General features: G+C 39.3%; 1 protein-coding gene and 1 pseudogene across 3 annotated transcripts in view; both read right to left on the bottom strand.

Annotated features, from left to right (window-relative positions):
* Positions 1–3,314: 3,314 nt before the first annotated feature.
* TMEM59 (transmembrane protein 59) overlaps positions 3,315–25,225 on the bottom strand; it is a 30,811-nt gene continuing 8,900 nt past the window's right edge. For both annotated transcript variants that reach the window (XM_045897632.3, XM_045897633.3), the window contains 5 exons: positions 24,222–24,374; positions 22,584–22,665; positions 21,688–21,769; positions 17,934–18,042; positions 3,315–8,169 (listed from right to left, as the gene is read on the bottom strand). In XM_045897632.3, coding sequence (XP_045753588.1) covers positions 8,014–8,169; positions 17,934–18,042; positions 21,688–21,769; positions 22,584–22,665; positions 24,222–24,374 — 582 coding nt within the window. In that variant the 3' untranslated portion in view covers positions 3,315–8,013. The remainder of the gene's footprint in view (positions 8,170–17,933; positions 18,043–21,687; positions 21,770–22,583; positions 22,666–24,221; positions 24,375–25,225) is intronic.
* LOC123859580 (heat shock protein HSP 90-beta-like) lies at positions 8,126–13,217 on the bottom strand (annotated as a pseudogene). Its single transcript, XR_008507836.2, has one exon. The product of XR_008507836.2 is annotated as a heat shock protein HSP 90-beta-like (transcript).

Raw genomic sequence — 25,225 nt, 5'->3', positions numbered from 1 at the left:
AGACCAAGGCCCTGGGAGCTCAAGGGACTGGCTGGAGGACCAAAGGAGGAGAGGTGTCCACCTTTGAACTGAGCGCGGGGCCTCCAGGGAAGTCCCTCTGCAGCCTGCCTCTGATGCCCAGGAGTTGCCCTGGGATATGAACTACTGGAGCCCCTGAGGTGGGGGTGGGATGGATCAGTGCAGGAACAGCCCTCCCGAGGCAGCAGCCCCGGGAAGGGCTAACCCCTCAGCCAAGAGAACAGGTTCTCCCGAGGGCCCTGTCACTGGCGCTGGCGTGGGTAAGTTGCTCCCCTTTGCTGAGCCTCAATTCCCTCGTCCATAAAATGAAAGGATTAGACTAGATGAAGGGGGGCGTCTTGGGACTCCCATAATCAGACCATAAGACCAGACTGGAAGTAGGTTTAATTGAGAGTGATCCCTGGAAATGACAGCTGGGGAGTGAGGCGAGTGAGACAGGGAAGGGAAGGACCCCATAACTGGCATGTGATCAGGCACATTCCCGCGATGCGCAGATAGAACTTTCTCCTGCCAAGGAATTCCAGGAGCCAAGGGAGAAGGCGTGCCTCCGAGTTACCCGCCCCCTGAAGGTGAGGGCACGGGGGCAGGGGGGATGTGCTTGTCAGCTCTTGCTAGTCAGCGTCTGAGAATTGCCGGGGGTATGACCTGCCGGCTCCGCTGGCCTGCCGTGGGCGCCGAGCTGCCTGTCTTGGCCGTGGCAAGCCCGGCTGACGTGCCCTGAAGTGGAACGGGTTGGGGAGTGTGGGCTGGACACCCCATAGCATCTGCCAAAGATGCGAACTAGATTTCATCTTGTACGCCAACGGCGACTGATGGATAGAGGATGTCCGGAACATGGGGTTCAGGAGGATTCTGAGGTCAGGACTCAGGGTTTTGTGACTGACTAGAGATGTCTACCATGGGTTCCCTTGGGCAACCCTGCTGAGCTCCCTTGGCCTTGGCTGGGGCCTGCTTGAGCCACGCCCGGGTACACTTCTAGCAAGAGCAGGAACTTGGGTGCTGACAGTCCAAAGGGCCCCCCGCTGCTAGCTGTGCAACCTCTGAGCTAACCTCTCTGAGCTTCAGCTTCTCACTTACCTCTCTAAACTCCTTTTCCATTCATTCCTGAAGTAAGGCAGTGCCCCAATCAAAGGACCTCTCTGTCCTCCCCACTCCACACCCAACCCCACACCAGGTCCCCTCTGCCTATTTGCTTTAACCTCGCCCTTCTTCCCCTCTTTCCTTCCCTGGGGAAAAAAAGTCCCCAAAACTTATTACAGAAAAGTAGGAAAAATTAGGTAACAAATAATTATGTATCTACCCTCCAGAGTTAACAAATGTTAAGATTTAGTCATTTTTGCTTTAGCCTTTTTTTTCTATTAAGTTTAGCAAAATCAAAGGCGTCTTTTCTTCCCAGTTGTGTTCCCTTCCTTCTCTCCCCAGAGTCAACCAGTTTCCTGAATATGCCGTGGACGCTTCCAGGAGCTGTTGCTCTCTCAAGACACACAGACACACACACATAGAATCACACGGTAGGGGCACCTGGACTTTAGCAGAATTTGCCATGCCGTTCTTCCAGGGGGCCATACCAATCTGCACTCCCATTAGCAGCGTGTGAGATTTCCATCTTTCTCCCTAGCCTCAAAACGCTCAGATTCTCTGGCACCTGCGTCTGTCTGGTAGGTGCAAAATGGTGTCTTTGGGTGTGGGTGGTTTCATTTGCTCATCTCTAGTAATTACTATTGCTACAACTAATTACTGACAAGTATTGAACACTTACTTTTACCACACGCTGTACCAAATGCTTTATGTATGTGAACTCATTTAGTCCTCCCAGCCACAGGATATGGGGACTATGATCTCCATTTTACAGATGAGAACACTGAGGCACAGAGACATTAAATTACTTGCCCAAGGTTCACAGTTGAAAAGAGGCAGAGCCGGGATACAGATCTGGCTGGCTGAAAAGTTCACACTCTACCTGTACCTACACCCTTACTTTTCTAAAGTGTGTTCCTCAGACCAGCAGCATCTGCATCATCTGAGAGCTGGTTAGAACTGGGGTCTCACTCCAGCCCCACCAAACCAGAACCTGCTTCTTAACAAGATCCTCAGATGGAGAGCCTTGCCCGACCCCATGTATTGTGCTGCCCTTTTTTATATATTGGTCATATGGATTTCCTCCCTGGCGTATTGCTTTTTCATATCTGTCATTCATTTTTCTCTCTCTCTTTTTTTTAAGATTTTATTTATTTATTTGAGACAGAGAGAATGAGAGCGACAGAGAGCACATGAGAGGGGGGAGGGTCAGAGGGAGAAGCAGGCTCCCTGCCGAGCAGGGAGCCCGATGCGGGACTCGATCCAGGGACTCCAGGATCATGACCTGAGCCGAAGGCAGTCGCTTAACCAACTGAGCCACCCAGGCGCCCGTCATTCATTTTTCTATGGGTGATTTGTCTCTAATTGATTTGTGGATTTCTTTTTGCTGGACTGTAGCTTGTCACTTGCTTAGAGTGGCTTCTGCTGGCTCCCTCTGCCTTTCTAAATCCATCTTTTGTGCCCAGAACCCAGAACCAAGTAAAAATCTCACTTCATGAAGCCTTCTTTGACTGTCCCTTCTTCCCCGGTTTGACCTTTCCCTATATACCTTACCATCTGGGGCTCTGTCTTGGCCTGGCTGTGGCTGGGGGAAAACCCTCTGGACATGAGATCAGCCAACCTCAGCTTGTTAGACAGACCTGGGTCTTCATCCCAACTCTGCCAAATTAATACTAATTTAAGGTGGCAAGTCACAGCCTCTTGAAATCCATGTCCTCATCTGGAGAATGAAGACAAGAACACTTACCTCAGAGCGCTATGGTTAGAATGAAGTCAGTGCACGTATGTGAAAATGTTCTGCTCCCTTTGGGGGCGCAATATTGTTTCTGGAGGCCTTGGTTTGTTTACAGTTACAGACAGCTGCTAGGACTGCTTCTTAGTCCAGGGCCCAACTCTGGGTTAGAGAATGCTAACCGGCACCACCATTAGATGGACCCAGGGACCTCCTTCCAGACATGCCTAGAGGTGAGGCCTGTCCCTGCCTCAGCATTTATCACTCCTCCCCTAAGCCTCCCATAACTTGGGGAGCCCTGACTGGTGTCTCTCCTCCCTCAGACTGTCTACTCAACTCTAGAATGGAACTGGCGGGGCCCAGCCTGCTTTCCTAAAGGAATGTGGTAAGCACCCATTTAAGGGGATGGTGAGACTGCTCTAAAGGGCTTGGCGGAGGGCACAGACAAACACCATCATGACAGATCTAAGCAGACACTGTTACAAGATAGCATTACAATATTGTTTAATGCAGATGATCCAGATTTTATCGAAGTTTACACACTTATGCATTATGAACGACAGATGCAGGGTTCCAGCAATGACCGCATGACAGTATATCTTGAGGTAACATTATCGAGCTTTTGTTGTCTAATCAGTCACTGATTTCTTTCCACCCAAGCCTTCAATTATTGCTGTCCCAATGTTGCAGAACAATTCAAGTATAAAAAGCACACAGGAAACAGTAAAAAAAAGAAGAAAGAAAAAAAGGCCCAAATAATTTAGAATTGAACAAGCAAACAAAAATATTTTGCTCCTAAAATGACAAAGTAAAACTGTTTGTGAACTAACTGGAATTTAAATAAAAACTTAAAAAAAAAATGGCAAAAGTTAGACAACTTCTAAACCAAGGGTTTAGTGCACTTGAATGGGAAAGAAATAAATCTTTATTTTCACTAACTTCTAACTGAAATATAGCATTTCCTTCAACTATGAATGTAGGCCACAACTGACAGTCTATGAACAGTACCTGCGACTTTGTCACCAATAGAAACCACAGAGATTCAGATATCATATTACAATTGTTGCAGGTTATTTCGAAATAATAACCTGAAATTACTTTGGAATTAGAGATTCTAGAACTACCACTAGACCTCAATTTATGTGTTAATAAAGAAGTACATATATACACAACCACAAAATCTTAAAAATGCCTTAATAACTATATTTTAACATAATGAGTTTCCTTTGCAGTCCTTTATATTCAGTGTTATGCATCTAAAAACATGATTCTGAGGAGTCCACAGGCTTTATCAGATCGCCAAAAAGGTCCATGGTGTGAAAAAGGTTATGAACACTTGCTCTCAACAAGTTAAGTCATCAACATCACAGGAAGAGAACACTTAATTGTGAAGTATATGGAGCTTCGACAATCACAAATTTGAGAAAACTATGCTTCCCAATCTAATTATTGCAAGGAGTCGGAAAATCCAGATTGTACAAGCTAGCTTCTCACAGAAGTCCACATTTTCCACTATTTCATTCTTTTATCTCTATTACTGTACACACTTCTACCCCCGGACTCTAGTTTAAAACAAGTAGTCAAGGAAAGAAAGATTAAAAAGGTAGCTCAGATGTTGATGATACTCAAATGTAAACATGACAATCCTAGCAACTGGACACCTGGTGGGAGGGGCTCAGGAGCACACTGGGTTCATAGAGGCTGGGTTGGCAAACCTAGAATTTGAGCATAGTGATAAGTGGACCTAGCATTGTGGTTTAAAAATTTAGCCCAATATAAGTCTGGTAAGAAGCTTGGCCTCCACAGAACAGCCTTCCTAGTCTGCTTGCCAACACTTAGATTGTGATCAGGACCCTGAGACCAGTCCTAGGATTTACCATCCAAACAATAATGTGGAGGGATAGAGAGACTTAGAGATAAGGGCTCAAAAATACATGTGAAGTAAAATGAAATAGTATTGGGCATTAAAAAAAAAAAAAGAACTCTGGGAATGAAATGGAATTTCCCATTTCAGTGTGGCTGGATAAGTATGCAATTTAATAGATCTTAGAGGTTACTACAGAACTGGTACCTTCAGCTTCTGAACTTGCCCTTCTGGTCTACCTCCACATTGTTGGCAAGTGAATGGGTCTAAAACACTGTAACTCTCTTGCTTAAAACCTTCCTATGGCTTCTATTGTGCTCAGGATCAAGTCCAGGTTTTATAAGGTCCTTTATTATCTTGCCTTCCCAGCCGCATCTATTGCTATGCTTTTGCATGCTCTATCACACACAACCTGCTAACCAATTTGCTGTCCCCACCCTTGAGCTTCTAGGTCTTTCAGTGCACGGCTCCCACTGCCTGGAGTACTTTTTTGACTTTCCCTCCTCCTCCTCCAGGTTTAAGCTGCGATACTACTTCCTCCCATAGGTCCTCCTACGTCCTCCCATACTACTCTATGCTTATCTGGTCATAGACCTTATCACATTAATAGTCCCCAGACGTTGAGCAACCATTTTTGTTTGTTGCTGAAGTCCTATCACCCAGCACAAGGCAGGGCACTCAGGCTCTCAAGTGGTTATTGGATAGTTAAAACTGTGAATCTGGATCAGGATACCTGCGCAAAATCCCCACCATGGTGTGGTGGTATGGGGATTCAGATGAGACTTGTTTTATAGTTTGCTCCAAAAGTGGTGGTGGTGGTGGGGGGGCTGATTAATTTTATCAGAAAAGGTCTAGAAATAGATCAATAATTCTAGATCAGTAATTCCCAATATGTGTCCTAAGATACTTAAGAGCCCATAAAAATCCTAACAGCTATTTTACATATTTCAAAAATCACAGTGGAAATGGCACATGTATCTAAGATAAAGCCAGACCAATAACAAAGGATAAAGTTGTTTGCTTTTGGCTGCACTATCAGAGTAAAAATAGTAGATTTCATACGATGATCAGCAGCTCAGGTTGGCTGTTAATGCATGCCATCTCTCTGAGACAATATCGATAGGCCAGATAACCTGGTAATTTCTGACTTACTGGAAAAATGTATCATAAATAAAAGGGTCTATATAGTTTTGTGAGAAGATTGGGAACCTTGGGCCTAGATCATTCACTATGGTGGTTACTGCCATCTCTGCAACTGTCTGAATTAGTCTGTCTCTTAGACCAGGGACCTGATCCAAGGACCTTCTTGGGAGCCTGGGAGGTTTGAACCAGAGACTCAAGGGTCTTGACAATTTGCCTAGGACCAAGATAAGATTCTCAAGAAGATGCTGTGTGGTAGGAAAGCCAGGTGCTGCCTGTCTCATGGAAACAAGTGAAGAGGGACCCATCCAAGAAGGGCTAAACTTTAAAAGAAAGGACTGGTTTTGTTGCTTGTGATGGAATTTTAGGGTGGTGGTGAGTTTTTTGTTTCAAGTAAAACTCTTCCCGAAAATGTCAGTCTGGTTTAATCATGCTAAACTGAAAAAGGCAGAACACGAATATTTGAGTGCCTACTAAATAATGAGTGCCTACTAAATAACAGGAATGACTGGGTATTGCCACATATATGGGGTTGTCTCATAAACAAGAGGGGAAAGTCTGTGTAAACTTGAATCAGGACTTTCAAGAGGAATGAGAGTGTCTCAGGGGTACCTCATTCAAGAAGCAAAGAGAAACAAGACCAGGGGAAGGGAGCAGAATCTAGGACAATTGTCCAGTCGCTCCTTATGCAGGCTTCACTTTGTGCTGTTTTAGATGGGAGGCCTCTCCTCAGGCCTCGGGGCTCTCAGGCTCCCACACACGTGCAGCACTTGGCAGATCTCCCCCTCAGCTTGCTTCACTGGGTGCATTACTATTAAGTCTGTGCCTCATTAAGGGATATAAGTATGTATCATGGGGCGGGGAAATAAGACTTTTTTTTTTTTAGGTGACTCCAATCTTTGCCTCATGTTTTTCAACTGTTTTCTCACAAGAAATAAGAAAGAGACAATGACCGCTAGATGACTGCCCAGTAATTCCTTCCCTCTTCCCCATCTGGATGTGTGCGCATACTTTCAAACCCCTCTCCCAAATCTAGACAAACTTTAAAAAACCCAAACCTATCATTTTGTGACCCAAGTGTGACTTGTGTAGTTAACTGTGTTTCCTCCTGACCCTAAGCAAGCAGACAGCCCATGTCAGGTGAAGGTGTGACTCACTGCGCTCAAGACGCCCTACCACCCGCACCAGCAATGCCCCGCGAGTCAGGAGAGCACTGCTCTGCAAAGTTCTGTAACGCTTCATGCTGTGACGACACTGGATCATGTTGAGACTGTGGTGCACTGTGTCACCTAATGTCACCCTTACTCTTAAATCTGCATTACTGTAGGTTAAAGGAATGATAATAACAAGTCTTTGCCAAGTGTGAAATCTATACTTAATTCTGCATCACAAGAGTCTGATTCTTATTGTCAACATGAAACGTTTTCTCTGAAAATATCTTTAACTTACACATGGTATGCTTTCTAACAGAGAAAAATAGCTCTTTGGAAAGACTCATCCAACAAAAATTCTAGAGCCTATACAAAATAACATAAAACGTACTTCTTAGAGGGTCATCTTTGCTTCAGTTTGTTCTCTGGTCATCCTATTACATAGCAATAGACAGAACATTTCATAATTCTTTTCCGGTTGGGTAGGAGTGAAAGGAACGATCTGGAAAATCAGGACTATATTAACTCAAATTTCGGCACATAATTATTCAAATAAAATTTTAATGATTTCAGTCAATACAACTGAAAGTGTAGTGTCATTAAAGGGCATTTCCTGCTAAATCTCAAAATACAGGTTGTGGGCCTTTCTGAGCAAAAGCATCGAATCCTATGGAGTATTCAGTTTATTAACTAAGGTGACAGACAGACAGTATTGTGGCAGGAGGTGGGGAAGAGCAATGATCAGCTCACAGAATGTGGCTAAGAAAGAAAACAAACAAAAACAATGTAAATAATAAAATAGCTACAGGTATTAGTAAAATAAAAATGCAATCCCAAACATCCATCTCTTAAATTACTAGAAAAGAAGTTACAGATAAAGTTACAGCAAATACAGTCTTCACAGATTTGGGTAACTTTATTTGCATTTTATAGTGATTTTTAAGTCCTATCCAATGAAACCATCTTTAGAAGCTCTATGAGGAATGAAAATTTAGATGTCTATTACCCTTCCTTTAAAAAAGAAAAAAAGCTTAAATTTCTGAATGAGCAAGATTCATTTTTGTAGGTAGAGGCCCTGCTTCTTCATGGTCTTCAGCTTTAGATCTAACAACCACAAGAGAAGAAGATGGGTATCTGTTTAGCTTTTGTTCATTCACAAATTCCAAGTCACCATAGATACTCAGCTTCTGCAAAAGAAAATCAATGCACATTAACAATTTGAATAGTTAAGAACCTCTCTGAGTACGTCTTCAAATAACAATTTAATCTACAGGTATTTGGTAAAACAAAACAAAAAACTATAGACATTTCAAGAATGAAGAATGCTTTTACTCAGTGTTACTGATATGTGATTCAGCTTCCAATAAATGGCCAAAGAAAACTTTTCCACATGTCCCAACTTAAAATACTTAGAAAGATAACAACTAAGTATCAAGAAAAATTGCTCAGGTTTAAATGGAGTTAGTGTGGTCAAACCAAGAGCACTGATTCTGGATGTTCGATGTGTTAGGCGATCAATTCCTTTAAGATCTTAGCTCTCTGAACAAGTGATCAAATGATTTGGGGTAAGTTTTGACTTAACACATTGGAAAAAGATATTTCAAAAGGCTATGAGTAGAACAAAGAATATACATGAAACACTTTAACACAGATACAAATCTCTTCAGAAATATATAAAAGCTCCTCAAATTGTTTCTATCATATCCAAGAAAATACTACAAAAAAAGAATCAATGTAAACAGCATAAAACTCCCTGGACTGTAATAGTTATGTCTAACATCTTTTGAAAGTAGGTCTATTTGGATTAGGTCTATCTCCTAGATGCAGAAAAGCAAAGTGAGAAGTTTTTACTACAGAATGGGTAGATGTCGTTAACTCATACAGCAACAAATCTCTGAATCTATCAGTTAACAACTGAAGTGCTGACATTATTAACAGGGAAACTGACTAGATTATAAAGCAAAAACCACCTAGAAGTACTTGATATTGGAAAAGTATTTTTTAAAAGATGCTGAATAACGAGGACTTTCAAGAGATTAAGCATCTACCAACACTGCTACATGCTACAGCATGGATGAACCTTGAACACATTATGCAAAGTGAAAGACATCAGTCATGAGAGACCACATTTTGGGTGTTTATGGCTCAGGGTGGTGGTGGCGGTCCTTGGGAGGCAGTGGGAGTGACTACTAATGAGTCCGAGGTTTCTTTTTGGTGTAATGAAAATGTTCTAAAAGTGACTGTCATGATGGGTGCTGACTTGAACATGTTTCAGATGTGGCCTGATGCCTACAGTTTCAAGGCAACAACTATCCTGCAACAACGAGGGAGCCCAGTACCTTACGCTTTTCCAGTAAGAGTATCTTCCAGACAAATTCAGTGGTTGATGGATTGGGCATAAAGCTGACATAATGTGGCCTCCTTAAAACTCAGAATTAACGTGTGATAATTTGCTCTGGGACACTGGGAAAGAAAAACTTTCACAACTTTACCAAACAGCATTTAAAGACCTTGAAACAGCAACCAGGAACTGTTGCAATGATTTCAAACATCGACATGGAAGAAGCTATCTAGAACAGGAAGAAAGTGTAAAATGTGTGCGGAGAAATGAATGAGAGCATATGGATAATCTGTAGTATGTATATTGATTTTGTGTCTATTCTGCATTCTCAAATTACCAATTAAATACAAGAGTACAACAGAGATTTTCAACAGTATTAACTTGATAAGTTTACCACCCAAGCGTCCTTTATGAAAAAAATTACTTAAGAAAGTACTCCAGCAAAAGTAATTCAAGAAAGCAAAACACGTAGAATACAAGAAACAGCAGCAGTTGAGAGGACTTAGAAAATGGGAAGAAAACTAGGACAAAACAAAAAAAGATTCCATTAAGCAGAGATAGTTGGAAGACTCCCTTGGGAAAGTTTTAAGTAATTCAGTTTTCTATTTGCTTTTATGTGACTCTATTCACCACTGTATTTGGTTCTATTTTGAATACTTACATAGTCATAATATTGTAAATGCTGTCTACTGGATTTTAATTTTCCAAGTCAACCAGTAGCAAAGCATTGAAGTATATATACCGAAGAATTAACATTTGCATTTTATTGTCAAGGGTCATAATTAATGAAAATTGAGAGTATGGGAAGAAAGAGGGAAGGAAAGGAAGTAATGAGGAGTCAGCTGAAATTTACAGAGAAATCACTAAAAGTCTATAAAATTTACATTACAAAAACCAGAATGTGAAGAGATGAAGGTGATGTGGGAGATAGTATGAGCAAACCAAGTTCCTCATTTTTCAGTAAGAAGACCTCAGATAATGTCTAAAGTTGATAAAACAAGAAACGAGATAAAATTCCAACAGAAGATAAAAATTATATAGAAGATAAAATTAAAATGTGGTAATTACTTAGAAAAATTGCTTAAACTATTAACTGATTTATCTGAGAAGTGAAGAAAAAGAAGACAATTGAGGTCACACATATTACTTCTAAAAGTTAACAAGTAAATTAGTAAGTATGCAGTGGGCTTTGGGCCTGGCTCTGCCATTAGCCAGTTACACGAGCTCGGGAAAGCTGCTTAAATCTCCAAAACTCAGCTTCTTAACAGAATTTGGATTTAAAAACTGTGGCACTTACATTGTTTTCTGATTTTCTGACTCTTTTAGCAGACTTAACACTTCTGAACAGTAAGGTTCTTGGTCTTTTTTTTTTAAAGACAAAGAAAATAATGCTTATTACAATTTAAGACATATTCACCCTACTTCCTGAATCTTGGAAGCCTTCATCATTTCATTTCATTCCATCTTGATCATAATATTCTCAATTGTATCTCTAGTCCCTTGAACATAGCCTGGCACATAGTAAGTTATTCATAAATGTATGTGATTTACTAACGTCAATGTTATTAGGAATCTTCCAAAACCCTTCTTCTTCTTCTTTTTTGTATAAAACTGCATTTTCTTTATTTCACATCTTTGATTTCCTAACAAAATAAACAAAAATCCCACAACACACATCCAAACCCAATGTCATATGTGGGAAAAGATAGCGCTCAAGGCCCTTGTATCCTGCCTTAGACAGAAAGACAGGAGGGGAAAAACCCACTTGGAATCAGCAGAGGGAACCAGGTGGGCCAGGGCCACTCAAGGCCACTGGGGAAGCCATGGGGACACTATACAGAGGGCACAAGGTCTGCAGGTAGAAACTCCTAATCTACTTGTTCCACGAGAAAGGCATCCCTCATCAGCCTCAAGGGGGAGGATCTCATCAGGAAGAGCAGCGCTGGGTTTCTGTGCTGTCACTTCATCTGTATCAATGCCCAGCCCTTACTTGACCATGAAGTGGATAACTGCTGGAGTGGGTCTGGGGATCCTCAAGTGAGAAGCCGGAAGAGAGAAGTGTCGTTTCAAACACGAGCACCACCAAGTCCTTGATGACCTTGTCATTCTTGTCGGCCTCTGCCTTCTGCTGCAGTGTCTCCACAATGGGGTGGTCAGGGTTGAGCTCCAGGTGCTTTCTGGTCATCCTACAGCCCGTTGCAGAGTTATCCCAAAGTGCCTGGGCTTTTCTGATGTGCTCCATGTTAGCTGTCCAAGTGTAGGTGCTAGTCACAATGCAGCAGGGTGAAGACCTAAGCCTATTGGAAACTGTCACCTTTTTTTTTTTTTTTTTTTTAGATTTATTTATTTAAGAGAGAGAATCCTCAAGTAGACTCCCTGCTGAGCGTGGAACTTTATGCAGGGCTCGATCTCAGGACCCTGAGACCATGACCTGAGCCGAAATCAAGAGTTGTACGCTTAACTGACTGAGCCACCCAGGTGCCCCAGAAATTGTCCCCTTCTTATCTAAGATTTCTTTCATGAATTTGCAGAGGTTTTCAAACGGCCTTGTTCTCCTCCACTTTCTTCTTCTCCTCTTCATTCTCAGGCAGCTCCACGCCCTCCTTGGTAACAGGAGACCAGGCTCTTCACATCAAACTCCTTGAGCTGCTGCACGCAGTATACGTCAATAGGCTCGGTTATCTAAACTACCTCAAAGCCCTGCTTCTGCATTTGCTCCACAAGAGCAGAGTTGACAACCTGCTCTTTGCTCTCACCAGTGATGTAACAGGTGGACTTCTGGGTCTGCTTCATGTGAGAGACATATTCTGAAAGAGAAGTCCTCTCCTTTCTAGACTAGGAGGTGTGGTAACACAGCAGCTCAGAAAGGAGTAGCCAATTAGTCCATGGATTCTAAGCTTTTAAATTTTTAGAGACTGGCTCATACAATTTCTTATATAGTTCTCCTTGTCTTCTGCCAGCTCAAAGAGCTCAAGGCACATGTTCACAGTATTTTTGCAAATGACCTTGGAGATTTTGCTCTGTTGTAGTGTTTCATGGGCAATGTTCAGGGGCGGGTACTCAGAGTCAACCACAACCATGGATGAAGTTGAGATACTCTCTTATCAATTCATCATAGCTGTCCATGATGAACAGACAGCAGACTGAGTCTGATATTGTTCTTTTTATTCTTGTTCTCAGAAATCAAAAGGAGCCCAACAGGGAATGAACAGCAATGCTCTAAACTCTAACTCACCTTCTAGAGATAAGTGCTTGACTACCAAGTGGTCTTCCCAGTCATTGGTAGGACTCTTGTAGAACCCTCCATATTCCCCCTGGGTGATGTCACCAGAGTTTCTGGTCCAAATGAGCCTGTCTTGTTCAGTTCTTCCTGATAAATACATTTCTCCTTAATCTTCTTTGTTCTCTTTTTGTTGTCCTTCCTGCTATCATCCTCCTCACCTGAGCCCACATCTTCAGTCTTGGGTTTCTCATTATCTTTATCTCCTTTCTCACCTTTCTATTCCTCTGCCTCACTATCAATGATTTCTTTCTCTTGTTCCTTCTCCAAATAAAGGGTGATGGGATAACTGTGAGTGCTTCTTCACCACTTCTTTGACCAGCCTCTCCCAAGTACTCTGGTCTTCTTTAAGGTGGAGGACCACTTTGGTAGCCCGGCCAATGGGCTCATCATGGTCCACATATATAGTGAGGGAGCTCCAGCAGAAGACTCCCAGGCACACTGCTCATCATCACTATCCTTTGTGATCACAGTCACTTTCTCTGCCACCATGGAGGCAGAATAACAGCCAACACCAAACTGTCCAATCACAGAGAGGTCTGCATCAGCCTAAAGAGGCTCCATAAATGCTTTAGTACCCAACTTGGCAATGGCTCCCAAATTATTTATGAGGTCAGCTTTGGTTATGTAAAGGCCTGTGTCCACCGGAGTCAGGGTGTATTCCTAGGGGTTTAAGTTTTTTAACACTGTCCAACTTAGAAGGGTCTGTCAGGCTCTGATAGAGAAACTTGTCCATGCACTACTGATCAATTCCCAAAGGAAAATTTCCTCCTTGGAACAGAAGGTATTGATGACAAGAAACATGAACTGGGCAATTTCTGTCTGGAAGGCAAGTCTCCACCTCCTCCTCTCCATGGTGCACTTCCTCAGGCATCATAAAGGAGAAAAGCTGCAAGCACTATAGACCAGGGTGGGCAGGGACTGCATGGGAGCAGCTCAAGAAAGCTAAAACCCTTTTTAACTGACCACATGAAATCAGAGGATCACGATCTTGACAAATAATTAAAAAGGAAGCACACAGATGATGAGATAACACCGAGGAAGCATCTATATCACCACCTGTTGCAATAGCAAATTTCTGCCTGATCTCTAGGAAGAAATATCCAATACTGCTGCATCCTGTTCTCACATGTCAAGATTGACGTGCCCAACTAGGACCACTATGAATGACAATTCTTTATCTTAAACAGATAGCTCAACAAGAGAAAGTGTCATCCCATAAAGTTTCAAAAATGACATAAAAAATGTGAAAAAGAAAAAAAAGTAGAGAAATGAGAAGAAATCTTTATAAGTCAAGTCACTCAAAAATGACACTGCTTTAAGATCAACCAAAGAAATGAAATTCTTTGCCAACTTTTTCTGGTCATTATAATCAAATGATATATGATGAGTACCTACTATGTGCAAAGCAGGCTAAAGATAAATTATTACAGAGCTTTCCTATACAAGAAAAACAAAGCTGCTCCTAAGTTTCTAAGATCACACTCCTGATCTTTATTGCCACCATTTTAAACTTTATAGTGACTAAAAAGGAAGCTTGTTCTATTTCATGTTTGAGCTCCCAAATACCAGGTCAGTACTGAAGAGACACACATTCTCTCAGCAGGCTTATGATTTCCTACAAACACACAGGATCATATATGTAAATAATATAACAAAATATAAATAATATTGCTCACACATGAATTATACTTGTAGAACTTAAAATGAAGTCTTATGTTACTATGGAAAGGGGTCAAAAATAATTTATGTTTCAATAATAAAATCAATGAGAAGGTTTTATGAAAGTGAAAAAGAGTTGGCTTTTGGCCAATAAAACTGCGTAACTTTGGTATGCTAAATTTTCAGCTATTTTTACAGTAAACAGAGGAAAAAACACCAGGGACAGAGTATTTATACTGTAATATGTTTTAAAACAAGAACCAAAATATTAGTATGTATTAAAAATTATTTATGCTGAAAAGAAATCCACTACAATGGAAACACTACAGGGGTGCCTGGGTGGCTCAGCTGGTTAAGCATCCGACTCTTGGTTTTGGCTCAGGTCATGATCTGTCGATTGTGGGATGGAGCCCTGTGTCGGGCTCTACACTCAGTGTGGAGTCTACCTCAGATTCTCTCTCCCTCTCCCTCCCATTCATTCTCTCTCTCTCAAATAAATAAAATCTTTAAAAAAATAAAATAAAATGGAAACACTACAGTAGTTTTGGATGATAAGTGATTTTTCTTTCTGCTTCTTTGTATATACTTTACAAATTTCTACAGTAAAAATAAAGAATTTTTATAATGAAAAAGCAATAGTTGAAACATTATTACCTAGCCAAAGGGGGTTTCACATAGGAAATAAAGCCTAAAAGCAGTGAATCTAAAGGGCTGTTTTCCATACATTTTTCCAGAAAAATATATCTCCTTAGAAAAGTACAGGCCTTTTGAGGGTGTAGCCATAATTTTGATTGTTAAGGATACGTAGTAGAGTTCTAGAGAGGGGCAAGGAAGAAACATCCATATGGCAGATATCTAGGGGGAATATAACAGCTGCCAACAGGACTCTGTGTGTAGTGCTGATGCCTTAAGCTTTATGATCACAGGGGCCAAGGGGCGTATGTGGGAATAGTGAGGTGTTTCCCAAAGAACTTGGAAAACAGGAGAGAATTTCTCACAGAATTAAAGCTATACTATCAAAACAAAATTTAGAGCACTGACAAAGATCTGAAAGGAAGAGAAGCTCAAGAGTCATCTGAAAGGGAGGGAAAGACCCCCAGGTCTGTAAGATGTAACCAAAGCCACAATGAGAAGAGGTCATTGCCATTAAATCAAGTAAGGAGATAAGAGAGGAAAACCCATGAGATGCCCATCTGAGAACTGTTTGCATAAGAGAGAATTTGAGGATCCTGGCTCAAAAACATGAACCATGTGGTCCAGGTGGTTATCTATCTTCCTAGTGTCAAAGAGGGCACACAGGAGATCAGCTCCTGAATGAAACACAACATCAACTCTCCTATTTATGATTTCAGGCTAATTAAAGAAACTTCAGGGTACTGGCTTTTGAGTCAGATTACCTGGGTTAAAATTCTGATTCTGCCACTACTAGTAAGTGATACTGGGGCAATTATACACTCTTCTTTTGCAGTCTTCATATCTGGAAAATGGGGATAATAATAGCAGCCATCTCACAAGTTACTGAAAGGACTGAATGTGCTAATTCAGATAAAACATTGAGAACAGTGCCTGGGAGAAAGTGCTCGACATCAGTCAGTAGGCCTGGGGACCAGGATCCAGGCTGTGGTGGATTGATCAAGGTAAATTCCACCTAAGTCAGCCATCCAGTCTTTCCTGACAATAACTGGACCAATCTCTATGGAATTTTTCTTTGACAAAGGGCACCCGGGGAGTAAGGAAAAGGAACTGTACTGATGAACAAAAAGGAAGGAACAAAGTACCACAGGGTGGGTGGGGGTCAATAGGATTTATTAGTATGAGGATGTAGAGAGCATAGGGCAGCTCAAAAGAAGTAACAGGCAAAGGCATTCCTATAAGGTAAGTAATTTCAGTTTTATCAGGAACATCAAAATGATTACAATATGGACATCAAAACTAAACAATAACACAAATAGGTAATGCAGAAACAGGATGTTATCTGTATATTCATATCATAAACAGATGAGTTCTATAGAAATCTACCTATTCTTTAATACTTCCACAATTCCAAGTTCTTCCCAATCCTGTCTAAATTTATCCATTTGATTTCCTAATTTAAGTTCTTCTTACCAAGTCAATTCCTTATAGTCCTTCCTTGATAGCTTATTTTTTTTTTTTTTTTTGAGAGAGAGAGTGAGAGAAAGAGAGAGAGCACAAGCATGGAGGGGGGTGGGGAAGAGCAGAGGGAGAGAGAGAATCTTAAGCAGGCTCCACAGCCAGCATGGAGCCTGAAGTGGGGCTCGATCTCATGACCCCAAGATCATGACCTGAGTTGAAATCAAAGAGTTGGACACTTAACTGACTGAGCCACCCAGGCGCCCCACCTGATAGCTTTTTCTTGTCTGTAACTGGGAAAATTATACACTCTCCTCTCTCTCTGCTAATCCAAGCCTTACTACCCATTTTTCAAAATTTAGGTCAAGATCCTCTTATCCAAAAGCCCTCCCTGATAATCTCAGCACACAGACTCTGCTTTCCTTAACACTTTATATATTTATTATTTGTGCCACCTTATCAGCCATAGGAAAGATAGTATATAGGAAAAAGACAGGAGTTGCAAGTCAAAAGACATGAGCTGAATTCCAGTTTCAATACTTTCACAGCTGTGCAAACCCAGGAAAGTTACCTAGGCATTATAAGCCTATTTACTGATCTATAAAGTGAATAACAAAACCTGCTCTAGAGTATTGCTGGACATGGCAGATATATGAAAATATTTTGTAAATTTTAAAGAACTCTATAAATGTTAGTGACCAACATTATCCTGTTCCAGTTTCTAGCTGCTTATATCACATAGCATCTTAATAAAAAACACGAAATATAATATTATCATAATCATTACTCATATGTAAACCTATTTAAAAAGCTATCTTTATAGCCTTCTAAGATAAGACTGTTGTTTAAGCACCATGCTAGGCACATGCTAGTTATTATTAGATTCTATTTTAATTTCTTTCCTTTCTTCTTTTAAATATTTTTCTATTACACTTTGGAGGCACAAGAAAACTAAAGTGTATTTCAGTTGGATTTGATGTCCATACACATTATTATCCTCTATTTAGTTACATAAATAACTTTCCTTTCTTGAAAGCTAAGCTGACTCACCAAATTATAGCCTTTTCCCAAAACAAAAATCCTTTACACAGTTCGGTTTCTTGGGTCAGAAGAAGTCACAAGAGTTTTCCATCTCTCTCAGGGTTAGATACCAGCACATACTAACTCAAAAATCAAATACTCTAGCCTTGCTGCTTCTAAAGCAGCAATTACTCCTTAACATTTGTGGCAATTAATTTAAAATTTTAAGTAGTTCTACAAATCTTTCTTCTTACAGATCATCTTAGAAACTGGTGTCAACAGGTTCTTTTTAGGCTCAGAAAACCAGGGAGGAGAGAGAGACCCCTTACTCAGACCAGCCAACTTATACGGCACTCCGGTAGTTAGTGTCATGGAAAACTGGGGACAGTGATTCTCGTGCTACAAACCTGCCATTTCCATGTGGGATTAAAACCACCTCATCTTCTCTCCTTCCATTAGGAGAGAGGCCTTGTTTTTCTAGTTAACAAACGGGCATTTAAAATGGTAAATCACATGGCTCAGCGTTCAAACGGCCCAAGGGCTTGGATTAAACCTACCTCAGAGGGAACATACTGCTCCATAGCCGTAGCGACGGTCGCACAACAGATCCAGAGCAATACCATCACCGAGAGGACAAGGGTCGTGGTTAAAATCCACCCAGAGTTACTAAAAAACAAGTTAGTCAGGTTAAAATTTCATAATATAAAAGACAGATTCTTAATAATGAAAAGCAATCAACCTTATGCACTTAGTTTAATAATACAAATAAAACTTCATGTGTACTACCTTTAAAACTATTTTAAAAATGTACCCAGAGAAGGAAATATTATAATAACTTTTTTATTAGGGTCCTCCATTTCTCAGGTTTCTGGAATATGGCTATCACTTCTATAATTTAAAAAATCAGATATACTGACTTTTTGCTAAATATATAAAATTAAAGCAAATTACTGTCAAAGGTCTTTTTTAATTACTAAATGAGATAATGCAAATCAAAGTGTTCTATAAATTGTATGCTGCTATTCATATGTCATACATTATTTTGCAAGGCACTATAGTGATACTTGCTTTAAGAAAACCCAGGATCTCAAAGATTTAAGGTATAGAACAGGTACATTATGAAATGATCATTTATTTTATAAAAAGATGCACAACAGGCTTCTAGAAGTTAGCTTCCCTCGAATAGTTAATATAATTAATTTGCCACAATTTACTTATATTTCAATTTACAAGAGCACATCTATTATGAGGCATTTTGTACCCATTATAGCATATCTTAGTAAAGAGATAGTTATATTTTTCTTACGTTTAAAATATCATAAATTTGGCCAGTTACAAGGATTAGCAACTGATGTTTTTCCCATAATTGACCTATTGTTTGCCAAACTATAGATTAAGACTCAAAAAATAAGAAAAAGTCAAGCTATTTTTAAATATTTAATAATCCAGTTCTAAAAAACTGTGATAACTCCTGAAGGTAGTCTGATTTTCACATCTGTGCTCATCCAATACTGCCTGATAAAATGTCTATACTTACCACCATAACCCATTCACTTGATGGTTTGCCAACACTTGAACATGCTAAGGAAAAGGTATGCACAGTCACTGTCTCCCAGCAAAAGAGGTGGACATTGGAAAATGCACTGCATCTAAAAGCAGGGAATGCCTATATGATGTTTTAAGTATTCCAATTCAAAAAGATAACAGAGTAAAAAATATTTTTAATGAAAAAACACCCACTTTACATATTCCAGCCCTAACCCGAGTACTAAGGTATTTCCTTCCATGAAATGAGAAGGATATATTTGATATCTGGATTCCAGTAACAACTTAAGCCAGAAAACTGGGGCTCATTTTAGAGTCCATCTGCTTCTTCCACTTCCACAAAAAAACAATCCTACAGATTCTCAACTATCTCCATTATCTCTTGTTCCCCTTGTCCATCACCCTAGTTCATAACTGCTTGCAGGATTTACCAAGCTCTCCAACCTGATCTTCTATCCTTCACATAGACACCTCTTCCCAATACTTAGATTTGATTACTTTCCTGCTCCTATCTAGTTCCTGTCCACCCAGTTTGGTCTCTGATTCTCCTGACTCTCCATACATATTAATATACTTTATATATTTAGTAGGAAGCCAGCATAGCTGAAAAAAAAATTAAAGAAATCTGTTACAACTAGCAAAAATCTCTGTTCATTATTTAAGATTTATTTCTATGTCCTCTGTCAATCCTCCCTTTTGAAGGTATACTCCTTGTACTATGTATATGAGAGGTATGTATAATATATAGCAATCATCATTGCTTGTTCATTGTTTGCATATTTGTCTCTACCATGCTAGACCTGAGAACTCCATAGAGGCAGAGATTGAACATCTTTCTTTAGGTCCCAAGTCCCTGAAACAGTTCCTGGCACATAACAGACTCTCCCAAAAAGAAATGGCAATTGAAAAAATGAGTTCACCTCAGTTTCCATTCTGGAAGCTAAGGGTACCTCCATAACAGCTACGTAGTACAATAAAAAGCACTGCAGTTAAGAGTCAAAAGACCAGATTCCATTGACTGGCTAGGTGATCTTGCATGCCATCATGAAAAACTCATGACCCTCTAGGAAACAGACACCTATGGCAGAACAGGATGAGTAGAAGTTGCAGAATTAAAAAAGCTAGGTTTGAACTTTAACGTAGTGGATACATAATCTTAGGGGTGGGTAATTCACCTCTGACCCACCTACTTATCACAGGGTACTGTTCTAAGAGTCAAATGAGCTCACTGAAGGGAAAAAGCATTGGAAAAAAAGTTATTTTTTATTAAAATGTAGAATAGTATTATAATTCATGTTTGTGCACAGAAACTTCTAGGCATTAAAGCTCTAGTTAAAAAGTTATTTCCTAAATTAAACATTTACAAAATTACTTTTAAAATGTTAGATTTAAAAGAACATAAAATATAATGACAAAATGCTAAAGGGTATATAAGTCACCAGTAAGCTGCCAGGCAGTACAGTATTGAGAATAAACTGTAACTGTAACTTAAGATTAAGTGATTACTTAGGTTTCATAAGACCGGCAAACTGCAACAAAAATCCTAAATATCAGAGACAGAAGAATTATGCCTGTATTCTGCCAAGGTCAAAAGCAGGTTTAGAAATGAAAGGAAGGGAAAATTTAAAGTTAAATCCTCATTCTTCTTACCCAGTCTTTTTTTTTTTTTTTAAAGATTTTATTTATTTATTTGAGAGAGAGAGAGAGTGAGAGAGAGAGCGCAAGAGGGGGTAGGGTTAGAGGGAGAAGCAGACTCCCCGCTGAGCAGGGAGCCCGATGTGGGACTCGATCCCGGGACTTCGGGATCATGACCTGAGCCGAAGGCAGTCGCTTAACCAACTGAGCCACCCAGGCACCCTTTACCCAGTCTTTAAAGCCTTTGTTTGGTAAAAGGAATTAATTTTTAGGTGCCAAAATAACCCTGCTGATACCTGATAAAACCTGTCAAGAAACTATTTTATTGTAAGAAATTATAGGAAGCAGGCAGTTTGGACTACTGTAGTGTTACACTTGAGACAGAAGAGCCCACTAGAGTATACACACTGTGAGGGCAAGCATTTGTTTACCACTTCTACTCAAATGCTTGGTCTGGTATCTGACACAGTAGATAATTATCAGTAAGTGCTATGGGCCACTGTCTTTCTCTTTCTTCTTTTTTTTTGGGGGGGGGGTGCTATAGGAGGAGAGCTCATATCAGAATTCTTTGGAGGAGGAGAAGCATACATATTTTAATAAAACCCCCCTCGCTCTCAGAAGGCTTGATACGCCTTCCTAGGAGAGCATAAGGTACCCATTACCCCTGCCTGCCTACTTTCCCCTGCCATCTTTAAGGATCCTTGGCATAGAGTTGACACTCCTTAGCACAGAATACAAAGCTCTCCTTAATCTATACCCCTTACCTACTCTCCCTAGCCTCATGTGCTGTCATGTAGATAAAAACAAAAATCCAACCCCAAACCATTCAGACATACTTTAAAGCTTAATTTAAATGTCTGGAGAAGCACATTTCTTAACATAAATCAGGGAATCTTAACAAGAACAAGAATGCTTCTGTATTGTGAAAAAAACTACCTGCTTGGGTTTTATTATAGTAGTATGTGTATTACCTTTTAAACAAACTAAAGTATCCAAAAGTACAAGTTGGTAGGAAAAAGGTAAACAATTTTTTAGCAGCTGATATAATTTTAAAATAATAAAAAGGAATGCATCTGTCTGATACAAGCCAGATTTTATCACTGATACATATAAATAAACAGGAATACATACAGAGACAGACATCTTAAAAAGCCATCACTTTCTCCATCTTCAAGATAGTTCCTATGTGTTTGTGAACTTCTCATTTGCAGATCTGTTGAAATAACAAGGTACAATTTATGATATCCTATATCCCAAAAGCTAGTCTCAAAACTACTCCTAGATATACAGACTGTACAGATACCCAGTTGCTTTTGTAAGTGTAATCTGATACACTGATAAGGAATGCAAGTTCCTCTGGCATGTTAAACACCAAATGAATATTCTACCACATTATGGATTTCCTATTTTATTTTCAAATTCTTGTTGACATTGCTACTTTCTGTTTAATTACATTCTGTTTAATTCTATCTAATTACAAGATAATTAGAAAGTTAATTAAATCAGTATCTAAAATAAGGTATGAACATTTTAAAAGGTAGGCTCAGCTTTAGGTTGATATTATACATTCCTATAAGTTAAAATTTATTTCTAGCATGGAAATAAAAATAGAACAAGAACTCACACTTTTGGGATAGTTTCACTATTCAGTTAGCATATCAGAAATATCAGAATACTTCATTAGTTCATAGTCAAAATATCCTTCAAAGCAAGCTACATGTCTTTAGAATACTGATTCTCAAAGTGTGATCCCCTAACCAACAGTATCAACAAAATCTGGGAACTTGTTAGAAATACAAATTCTCAGGTCCTATCCTAGACCTAGTAAATTGGAAACTTTGGAAGTAGGGATCAGAAATCTGTTTTAACAAGCTCTCCAGATCCTAATGCACTCTAAAGTTTGAGAACCACTGTTTAGAAATTATTTGTTCACTTTCTGTTAGTGTAAGAACAATCATACAACCAATTCCAGACCACAACCAGATTTGCTAGTGTTGTTATCCCAAGCTACTTGAAATAAAACTTACAGGACATTTTGCTTAGCGACGATTCTTTCCAATTTGTAGGCTCCTGCTCCAACTGTGGTGCATACTGGATTTCTGGCTTAGACTAAAATGATAATGAAAGCAATTAAGCCATTTCTACTTCTTATGCTTTTCTCAGTAACAAGTTCTATAACACATCATCTGTATAAACACTCAAATTGAGAAAAAGTAACAGAAGTTTGGTATAAAAAATAAAACACATTAGCCACAATGTATTTTAATTGCACTTCCTAAACATCAGATCCACTGCCTTGCAAAGAAACAGACAGATTTCTGGCATCGTCAAGTATTTAGTCAGTTTAACTTTCTGACAACATTAAAAATAAATTAAAAAGCAGGGACAAATTACAACATACTGCATTAAATATCATACCCTGCAAAAATGAATTCTAATTCTAGTTGATCAAGAATAATTTAGTGGACTGCCAAAATTCTGGGCTAAACATCTATTATCTCTATTTTTCTCATCTGAAACATTCCATTTTTCCCTAAGTATGAGTAATTCATACATTATAGCTAAATACTCCATGCTCTACATCCTCCATATAGGACAGATCCTCTGGAGCAGGGGTTTCTCCCGTCTAGTTACACAGAAGTTAATACAAAGAGAGAAACAAAGCTCATCTCACATCTAATCAGGAATGAATGAGGGCTCCACTCTGAGATTCAACTTAAGCTTTAAGCTAATTAGCTTTAGTACACAGAAATTACTCATGTATTTAAAGAGAAAAAATTCCTTCTGTGTTTTACTTATTACCAAATTATGTATAGACGACCTAAGACTCAGGATAATGCCACATACTAGCCTTACAGTGAGCCATTCTATTAGCAATAATAATTAAAAGGTTTACTTTAATTATTACCTGAGAGAAAGTGCCACAAGATAGTTTGTGGTACATTTGAGGAATTTAACTACCAAATTAAAAGGAAGATAGCATGGTAGGGTGGGATATAAGCCTGGGAATGAAAATAACCTGAGTCTGAAGCCTAATTCTGTTACTTACCGGCAGGGTGACCTTAAAAAGTTAGACTCTTGGTTTCCTTATCAATAAAATAGGGATAATACAACCTCATGAAGGTGTTTAAAGATTTGAGATAACATATGTGAACGCCTAGTACATAAGAACCTTTAAGAAAAGCAGTTATTATCATCACATCACATGGTCAGTAATGAGGTAGGAGAAGTTACTTCTCTAGGAGGCAATATGCTTCTTCAATAAACTCCTACAAGAGTTATGAAGAAAAGCACTACAAAAAACTAAAAATGACGTATATTCCTCTTCTTCAATATCCATATGTGATATATATATTCATGCCATTATTTACATTCAAAGTATATTCATTACTCTTATCTCTCATATCTAAAGGTTTCATTTTATCAATTTAACCACTATAAAATTTAGAAGACTCAGAGTTCTTGTTAGAAGGACCATGGGCTTGAGATAGGCTTCCGATGGGCAGAGGGAAGTCTCACTGTGTCTTGATGCCCAATGTTTAATGTAGGCCAAATCAGTAATTACTATTTGATGATGTATATGGCTCTATGCCAAGACACTCATTTAAGACATGTACACTTACTATTGTCAGTATTTAGATGAATTTATGAAGCACAGTTATTACCTGGAATATAACTATTTTTCCATCATCAGCTTGAAGATAAAAAGTCCATGAAGAGGTTATGAAGCTCTGAGCAGAGTCCATCATGTCACTCCAGAATGACCTTACCAGAGTTAGAGGGAAGAGGAGATGCATTTTTGGCATCAGGGACATGAGCTTTAAAAAAAAAAAAAAAGGTAAATCATGAGAAATCTATTATTTTTATATATGTATATTCAAGAGAACAAACTTAATTAAGATTCCCCAAATCTAGGGACAGGGAATAAAAAGTGATTCTACCATAATAACTAGCATTAAACTCCTAGTTTCCTATGCAAATGAACTGTGATAAAGCTTAAGATCCCAGGCTACTTTAATTTGCCACCATACCCACATATAAACTACCTATTACCTCTATCAGAATAACAGGCTTTTGAATCTTAAGATTTGATTAAATAAGGATTAGCAAGGTCTCAAGAGGTGGAAGGGGGAAGGACAAATTCTACCATTCTCATCTTTAACGCTTTTATGTAAATACATCATGCTATAATGAACATCAGTGGAAAAGGGGAAGGAAAAAAAGCCAACCAAAAGAATATATGCATAAAATGTGAGACATCTGATAGCAGGGCAGGGTGAGGGGAAAACCTATGCGCTGAATATATATAGTAAACTACCGATTTTAACATGAATGGTGATCATGTTCCCCAAATTCTGACTTTTTCACTTATTTAGCAGCAGTGGGCCCCTCTAAAGCACAAGTATGGGATACCATTTGCTGCACTCTAGGGATGGCTTTGGTTCTGCTATATTTCAAAAGAGAGGCATTATGGAGTAAGAGATCAGTTTGTAGAATCAAAAGATCTATATTCATGATCCAATTTTCCCACTAATAGCTGTGAAATTTTTCATTGATTAATTCACCAAACAAGTATTCACTGAGATTATACATTTTAGGAGATCAGGGACCATGTGTATTTTATTCATCAACATATACCTGTGCTTAAACTGTGTAATCTATATAGGAC

The sequence above is a fragment of the Mirounga angustirostris genome, unplaced genomic scaffold (assembly GCF_029215605.1).
Source record: "Mirounga angustirostris isolate CCGP_5_RB_7025 unplaced genomic scaffold, mMirAng1.0.hap1 SCAF_4, whole genome shotgun sequence".
Lineage (NCBI taxonomy): Eukaryota > Metazoa > Chordata > Mammalia > Carnivora > Phocidae > Mirounga > Mirounga angustirostris.
Note: the sequence above shows the minus strand (reverse complement) of the source record. Positions and strands in the feature narration are given on the sequence as shown.